The 8,606-nt window shown below is 38.6% G+C and overlaps 2 protein-coding genes across 4 annotated transcripts; one reads left to right on the plus strand and one right to left on the minus strand.

The window, feature by feature from the left end:
* Positions 1-1,243: 1,243 nt before the first annotated feature.
* Positions 1,244-4,666, minus strand: LOC117819752 (coiled-coil domain-containing protein 106-like). Of its 3 annotated transcripts, none has more exons than XR_004632613.1 (6): positions 4,264-4,666; positions 2,950-3,037; positions 2,795-2,845; positions 2,577-2,698; positions 2,256-2,456; positions 1,244-2,083 (listed from the first exon to the last, which is right to left on the minus strand). XR_004632613.1 is itself a non-coding variant. In XM_034693199.1 (6 exons), the coding sequence occupies exons 1-5, from the start codon at positions 3,796-3,798 to the stop codon at positions 2,421-2,423; spliced, it is 303 nt and encodes a 100-aa protein (XP_034549090.1). In that variant the 5' UTR covers positions 3,799-3,879; the 3' UTR covers positions 1,244-2,083; positions 2,256-2,420. The 3 variants fall into 3 exon arrangements, 2 of the variants coding, with proteins under 2 accessions (XP_034549090.1, XP_034549089.1); XM_034693199.1 differs by lacking the exon at positions 4,264-4,666 and adding an exon at positions 3,793-3,879; XM_034693198.1 differs by lacking the exons at positions 2,577-2,698; positions 2,795-2,845; positions 2,950-3,037; positions 4,264-4,666 and having other exon boundaries at positions 2,256-2,497.
* Positions 4,667-5,151: 485 nt separating this feature from the next.
* LOC117819753 lies at positions 5,152-6,913 on the plus strand. The gene is made up of 3 exons (XM_034693201.1): positions 5,152-5,223; positions 6,056-6,263; positions 6,383-6,913. Exons 1-3 carry the CDS (start codon positions 5,207-5,209, stop codon positions 6,833-6,835), a joined length of 678 nt encoding a protein of 225 aa, XP_034549092.1. The 5' UTR covers positions 5,152-5,206; the 3' UTR covers positions 6,836-6,913.
* Positions 6,914-8,606: the final 1,693 nt, after the last annotated feature.

Below are 8,606 nucleotides of genomic sequence, written 5' to 3' on the forward strand. Positions count from 1 at the left end.
AGGGTTAGGGAAGGTCGTAGAGAGTCATGGGTGGTACCGTTGGAAAGCCCATGGCTGAAAATGGTGGGGTAGAGCTTGGTCCCGTCACAGCGGCGGCACGGGAATCGACCGGCCTCGTTCACATTTTGTTCTCAGCAGAGGTTTATTTTTTACATCCTCGAAGAAAATGCTGGAGCTTGCATGATTCTATTCAGAAGACATCTCCAAGCCAGAGGAAGTTGTGGAGGAGTTCCACTCTTTTTGAGACATTGCATTCATTGTGTCAGCCATGGATCCTAACACTGAGGTTTAACTGACGTGTTTAACGGATCTCGGCACCTATATGTCATCTCCTGAGGTATTGTAGACTTCCTTTGAAATTGCTTTTAAACTGCTATGTCTATTTTATGTTTAAATAAACTTTACTGTGTTGTAGACTGCTGTGTCTATTTTATGTTTATGTACAGTACTGGACAATGCACCTGCCTGTTGCTGTCCATCTGCGTCGGTGCTGAACCATTCATTAATCAATGCAGTAGAGTGCTGTGTGCTGTCCTCGGTGCAGCTGAAACATTTGAACTCGACAAGCAAACTGTTGCCTTTTATGGGCTGTCTTGGATCAATAAGTGAGAATGGTAACACTTTATATTAAGGTACACATATTAACCATTAACTAGGTGCTTACTAATATGCATATAAGTAGCATACTAGCCCTTTATTAGTAGTAATTAAGCACATATTAACCCCTTATTCTACATAGCCTTATTCTACCTCTATTACGCCATGAATTAAGATTTTTCCTGTTATTAACTCCTTATTAATACTTATTGACTGTAAATTAATGCATTGTTGTTTCTGAATAAAGATGTGAATAACCAGTGGGTTATTGAGGCCTTGTAAAGGGGCAGTTCCACAAGAACAGTAATTCTTCCTTTATTACTCTGAATTAGTATAGTCTATTCTTGTGGAATGCAATGCAAAACTACAAGTGGTAATATTACCCTAATAACTATTAATTAATTATTTATTAACTCAAAACATTTTCCCTATTCTAAAGTGGAGTCTTGTTCATTTTTAATTCACAAGTAGTTTGATCCTTATTAACACTAATGTGTTCCCTATTCTAAAGTGGAGTCTTGTTCATTTTTAATTCACAAGTAGTTTGATCCTTATTAACACTAATTTGTTCCCTATTCTAAAGTTGCAGACTCTTCACATTTAGTTACATTATTATAGCATACAACTAGCAGTTATAAGACAGACAGTTAGTACAAGTACAAGAACATTTATTGTAAACTGTAAACAGTCAAGCCATACATTCAGCTCAACAAAAATAAATACAAAGACTCAGGTCAATGCAAATGACTCTTTCATGTTCAAGGACAACATAATTATGTCCGCATGAGTCCAAATTGAAGCCAGTGGCCAGCCCAGTCAAACAACCAAACAACTGACAGGTCTAGTTTGACATTTCAAAACAATATTCAAAATGGCATTTACAATAGAACAGTGTTTACTATATTTGTACAACCACAACTACTAAATGCAAAGACTCAGGTCAATGCAAAACATACAGTAATCAGCAGACAACAGTTCAAAAAGACAGTAAGGCTACTGTAAATGTAATCACATGTAAACAGATGCCTGAGTCCAAATTGAAGACCAGTTAAACAACAAACAACTGGCAGAATTAACTTTACATTTCCTAAACGTTTTTAAACCAAACCTTTTCTTTAACTGCTTTTAAACAACTCGTTTTAAAAGTGTTAAAACTGGTAAAAGCATGTCCAATCCTTTTAATACTTGATTAGCAAAGGGAGGAGTTTTCCCTTGGATTTCATATCCTCGATTATGATTCGCTTTTCTGGGGTGATGTTACGTGCGCATTTCCTGGCAAAGGCCAGGAGTGTCTCCGTAGTAGGGTCGAATTTCAAGGATGCAAATTTTTCTGGGTGCACATATTTTAATTCTGCAATCGGCGCTGTCATCTTGATGGTGCCTCTATCCACATCATTGATGCGGAAAGCTTCAGTCATCGTTCGGACCCGTGAAAAAGTTTTCAGAACTTTATCGTACCGCTGGATGACCTCTGCTGGCCCCTTGACTGATCCAAAAGAAAATAAAACAAAAAACAGCATGAGGGATTAAGACAGTCCATGGCTAATGCAGCTAAAGTTGCATTGATGACATTAGTCTATCTATCAAGCATACTGGTTTTTTTTTTCATGGCAGCTAATCGGTCACTGGGCAGGAAGTTCAAGTTAACACAATCTCACCTCTATGAGATCGCCCAGGGTGAGCCCGAGTTGCAGATGTGGGTGTGAGTGACCTAGTGCGATGACGCTTGGAATGTTTTGGCTGTCTTGAAGTGACATCACTGTCGGACGACATACTAATATTTGGGGAAGATGGGGGGTGGTCATCTTCCATGTCATTGGGGCTCATGTCATCTTCCAAAGTAAAGGCTTTTTGTTGAGCTTTCATAGAGAATAGGACAGAAGAAACATTATTCAGCTTGTGTTGAGACATGAGGTCACAATATTCCTCATATAACTCAATTGTGTAACAAAATTGTAAAGTTCTCCAAAATTACTCACTTGTTTTCTCCCCCCCCCCTGGATTTGGGCACGCAAAAAATCTCGCTCTTCTTCAAGGTCCTTGATCATCCTTTCCTGCCAGAGAATCTTTTCTTCCAGAAACTCCACTTTGGAGACTGATCCTTGATAAACATTAGAAGTACAATACAGGCATCACTTCAGTGTAATGTTTTTTCTGAATATAACCAATAAAACACCAGAAAATATGACGCCATTACCTGATCCGAGGCTGCTACAGCTGGGTGCCTGACTTTCATTACCTTCAGAACCTACAGTAGAAGCACAACATATTATTGTAGGTTCACAATGTTTATATTACATTAAGATAGCTTGTCAAGTAGGTTCTACACAGAACAAACAGACCATGACCTACCTGACTTATGCAGCTCATCGCTAGTCCTCTCTTTTGAGTTAGTCATCAACTCATCTTTGGGGAGAGCTGTCTTCTTCTTTGCCTTGGGCTACATTAAAAAGACAGTTTGAGAAATTTAGGCTAACGTACAAAGTTTAAATTAGATTCATTTACCTAAATACTAATAATTAAGATACCAAATGTATTTCCTTTAGCTCAGGGTAGTTTCAATGTCCTGTTTGATGTAAATGATTATAAACTTCATTTATTCATATGTGGCAGATTTCATTGATTTTACAGTATGCCTCACATAAGGGCTTTGCTAACATCAATAATATAACGTACTGTGTAAGACATTTTAATGTCACTAGAGTTCTATTTGCAAGATAATACTGTGAAGCAGTGAGGCTCTCATGTCTGGATAGCCAGTGTGGACTACCAGTCCCCCCCCCCCCCCCCCCCTACTCTAGCATATTTGTAATAATGTGTCTAGTATAACATTTATTGAAAGAAGCATCAATATAAGAACAAACTTTTCTTTCAATAATTTGCTGTGCAAATAACATTTTTTCTTTAGCAACACAACCTCAGTATGGCTTCCTGGGAAAGCACTTTTCAAATAAAAATAGTTAATGTGAAATTATCTTGTTAATCTTTATACAAATAGCTTTGAGATATTCAACATTCATATCTTTATCCATTTTCAGTTCCTGTATATTAATTCAGTCAGATTTCCTTAACTGGCTGAATATATTATGACTGTCTCAATAGTCTATATTTAATCAGTTTTTTAAATTACAACTATGATGGCTAATTACACTTTGAAAATAACATGAACTAAAGTTGGAGATGACCTAATCTTACTTTCATGTCCCTAAATCCACGTTTGTAATCTGTCAGTCAACCTGTCCTCCTGCTGACTGGTCTCTGTCTCTGTCTCTGTCTCTCTCACACACACGCGCGCGCGCGCGCACACACACACGCGCGCGCGCGCACACACACACACACACACACACACATACATACAAACATACACGCACGCACATGTAACCCCCTGTCCCCTAGTTGTCGCGCTGAATCGGGGATTGTACTGTGGTCATATTTATCCGTGGCCGTGACAACGACCCCCCCCCCGACGCCCCCCCCCCCCCCCCGACGACCCCCCCCCCGGGGTCCCGCCACAACCTGCTAAAGTATGCTGGAAACACTGAACTTTATCTCCGACTACTTCAGCAAATAAAATACCTTAGCAGGGATTGGTACAGCATTTTTTGCTAGCTAACACATTTGTAGAGGATTTTGAACATAACGCAGAAAGCTTAACAGATAACTTACCATTTTCAAAGCACAAGAAATATCCAAACTTGATCCAAACGTGATCCAAACTCTTCTTCAACCGCGAAAAACAGGGGAAGGGAATATACGTATCAGCTCCGTAGTTTGTAATGATTGGAAGCCTTAAGAGGAAGTAGGCGGATGATAAACACTGACTGGTGGATATTCATGTCAATCACTGAAGTGCCGTTGGAATTCTGCGTCTGCTTATTCTGCATCCTCCTACCGAGAAAGAGAAATATGGCGGTGTTGCAGCGCGAGATCTTAGGACGAATTTATTTTAGACAGTGCCCCAAAGAAGTCGACAAGTTTATCAGGTGGTTGATGAAACAAGGCCTTCTCCGAAAATCGATGAGATGCCCTTCTTGCACTGATGTCATGAAATGGAAGAAGTCCTACGGCAGAAAGGAGCCAGCATGGTGAGTAGTCCTTCATGTTTAGATGTTACCTATGCGCAGTGTTGGGCAATTTAATGTGGAGTAATTTAAATAATCAAATACCTGATTATTCATTTAAAAAGTAATGACGTTACGACTCAAATTACGTTTTGTCAAAAGTAATTTGTTACTTAACTGAAAGAAAAGAAAAAAAGTTTAGCAGTACAGTCTGGGAAGGACCGCGGAGGTCAGGTGGGCCTCGTGACATGTGTCTCCCCAGAAGGGAGCTTAAAAGTGTGGGGGAGAGGCACCAGAAAGAGTGGGCCAGAGCATAATGTTACATTGTTGCACCAGGACTGTTACTAAATGATGCGTTACTGACCAACACTGTCTTTGCTTGACATTTTACCATGAAATAAACAAGACTACAGTTTATGGTGTAAGGTCCATTAACCTTCATTTTGATCACAGGGTATGCCGTGATTCATGCCATAAGGGATCGGTCCTCCAGGACAGTCCGAAGTGGCTCCGTGTTCGAGAATTCTCATGTACCCTTGCAAACATGGATGCATTTCATCTACAGGTAAGTTGGCTTAAACTATAAATTAATGCAGCCATCAATATTAAAACAAATGGCTACTTTTAAATTATCCTACAGTACATTGACTGTGGCTTTGTTTGACCAGCCCTTATCTATTATTGGTTTAACTTAAATCAAGGAGAAGTGAGGTCTGAAGTCTATTGGTTGGTTTTTCTAAATGTATTCTACATGTATGTCCATTCTTCAGTGAGGAGTCTGAAGATACAATATAGTTAAATCATTTTTTGACTTTTATGTATTACATAACAGTTCCTGCTAGTTGCATTGAGATCAAGTTACATTGAGATCACATTTTGTAGCCAAGGCTATTGACCCAAATGCCATATTGGCATGTATGCAAATAAGAAATTGTAGTTACAAATCAAGAAACTTAGACAATATCAGAAACTGACTTCAGTACACAATGGTAAGTTAAAGACTGTAGTGACTGTCCTTAGCCTTTCCTCTTCAGTCACTTTGGAAGGTGATGTGGTGTTCCTGACACACAGTTGAATATATAGTGTGATTAAATTGATGTCCAAAACCAAATTTTCCTTTGGGTGATGTTCCCATTTATTGCGGTAAAAAGAATATGACTAACATTGTCCAGTTTGTTCATTTCAGCTTTCTTGCATGCATTTATGGTAAGAACCATGTGCTCTCTTCACCTCCCAACTAAAAACTAGGCTACCTGCCCTAATTTATATCACCTGGTGACAATCCGCAGACATTCAACATATATCACTTTCAGGGAAAACACCACCATCTAGTGGTCAACAAAAATCCCTAAACAAATGGCTCCAACAAAGACATTTCTGTGGTTTATCTATTACAGATTTGCTCAGGGTCTTCGCCTACGACAAGTGGACATGATGCAAGAGGGGATTACTCAGAGCTCTGCAACGCTGACAAAACTTGCTGATAAGCTGCGGAGGGTTTGCAAAGCTGCAATGAACAGAATGAGAAGAAGAGGCAAACAGACCATTGGAAGAAGAGGGGAACTTGTTCTCATAGATGAGAGCAAATTTGGTCATAAAAGGAAGGTAGGCTATGCAGACCACACAGACCACTCAGATATTGCTACACTCTGTCTAACAAGTATCGACCTGTATGATGTCATTACATGGCAACAATGATGATCCATTATGCATTTGAATTTCAGTACAACAGAGGAAGGGCAAGCAACAGGAGTTCCTGGGTTTTTGGAATGCTCGGCATTAAGGAGGCCAGGAGAAGACCCGTGCTCAAGATAGTCCCTTACCGTTCAGCCGATCATCTCCTCCCCCTAATAAAAAGGCACGTTCGACAGGGAAGCGCCATCATTTCAGATGGATGGAGATCATATCACCGTCTTCAGGATGAAGGTTACAATCATCTGACTGTTAACCACCAAGAATGTTTTGTTGACCCTATGACAGGTGCACATACACAAAATCTCGAGCGACTTTGGGGCATTTGCAAATCAACTATATGGAGATTAAGAGGAAACCGAACCCAAAATTTATTGAAAGATCACTTGGATGTAATTGAGTGGACTTACTGGCGTGGAAACCAACACAGACATGGACCACTGGGCATGCTTTTACATGACATCCGAAAAAAATATCCTGTATGAAATAAAGTTGCAAATTTGGGTCTGATGATCCAGTGTTTGAAATCAAACCAGACACGGTGAAGCAGCATCAAGTTTTTATGCTGCACACAACTTGAACAAACTACCAGCAGCACTGATATCAGAAAGTCCTCTTAATTGTTTTAATGCAAATCAATCTTTCATGCTGCAAACTCGTATTATATGCTTTATTTTAGTCTAGTTTTTATTGTGTTGTGTATATGTATATATATGTATATATATTTTTTTGGTACTACTTTAATGTAGTACAAGAAAAAACATTGTAAAAAACATTGTATGTTTTTATGCTGTTCTGTCCTACGTATCTTATGTGTATGTGTGACACTGCCTCTCTAAAATACCCTTGCATTATTTTACTAGTTGGCTAATCAGCTGTGGAATGTACTTCTGTTGTCTTTAGCATAACTCAAATTTACAGCTGTTTATTGATTTGTCCATACTCAGTGCCAAGATATATATATATATTTTCGTAGTTGTGGTTGTACAAATATAGTAAACACTGTTCTATTGTAAATGCCATTTTGAATATTGTTTTGAAATGTCAAACTAGACCTGTCAGTTGTTTGGTTGTTTGACTGGGCTGGCCACTGGCTTCAATTTGGACTCATGCGGACATAATTATGTTGTCCTTGAACATGAAAGAGTCATTTGCATTGACCTGAGTCTTTGTATTTATTTTTGTTGAGCTGAATGTATGGCTTGACTGTTTACAGTTTAAAATAAATGTTCTTGTACTTGTACTAACTGTCTGTCTTATAACTGCTAGTTGTATGCTATAATAATGTAACTAAATGTGAAGAGTCTGCAACTTTAGAATAGGGAACAAATTAGTGTTAATAAGGATCAAACTACTTGTGAATTAAAAATGAACAAGACTCCACTTTAGAATAGGGAACACATTAGTGTTAATAAGGATCAAACTACTTGTGAATTAAAAATGAACAAGACTCCACTTTAGAATAGGGAAAATGTTTTGAGTTAATAAATAATTAATTTATAGTTATTAGGGTAATATTACCACTTGTAGTTTTGCATTGCATTCCACAAGAATAGACTATACTAATTCAGAGTAATAAAGGAAGAATTACTGTTCTTGTGGAACTGCCCCTTTACAAGGCCTCAATAACCCACTGGTTATTCACATCTTTATTCAGAAACAACAATGCATTAATTTACAGTCAATAAGTATTAATAAGGAGCTAATAACAGGAAAAATCTTAATTCATGGCGTAATAGAGGTAGAATAAGGCTATGTAGAATAAGGGGTTAATATGTGCTTAATTACTACTAATAAAGGGCTAGTATGCTACTTATATGCATATTAGTAAGCACCTAGTTAATGGTTAATATGTGTACCTTAATATAAAGTGTTACCGTGAGAATTTGTGTTTTTTATTGATAAGTAGGGCAGAAAATATATCAGCTGTTTTCCCTTTGTGAATTTCACTATCAGAAGGGCCCCTTGAGGATGCTCCGCCCCCTTTGCACTGAGAGTGTAGCTCCGCCCCTGCTTAGGAGCCTACAACAAATAAAGTAAAACATACAATTTTTCAACCATAACATTTTCAAGGTGTATACAATCTACATTAACAATCCAAATGGACCAAAAAGAGACAGTAGGCGGGATCAGCCAGCGGTGTCTTCGTACATGCGTGATACATTTGCAGTCTGGATGCTGATGGATGAACGCCTCCTGCTCTGAATGCAGCTTGGAGGGATTCACAGCAGCATCCACTGCTCGTTTTGAAGAGTA

Source organism: Notolabrus celidotus, chromosome 10 (assembly GCF_009762535.1).
Source record: "Notolabrus celidotus isolate fNotCel1 chromosome 10, fNotCel1.pri, whole genome shotgun sequence".
Taxonomy (NCBI): domain Eukaryota; kingdom Metazoa; phylum Chordata; class Actinopteri; order Labriformes; family Labridae; genus Notolabrus; species Notolabrus celidotus.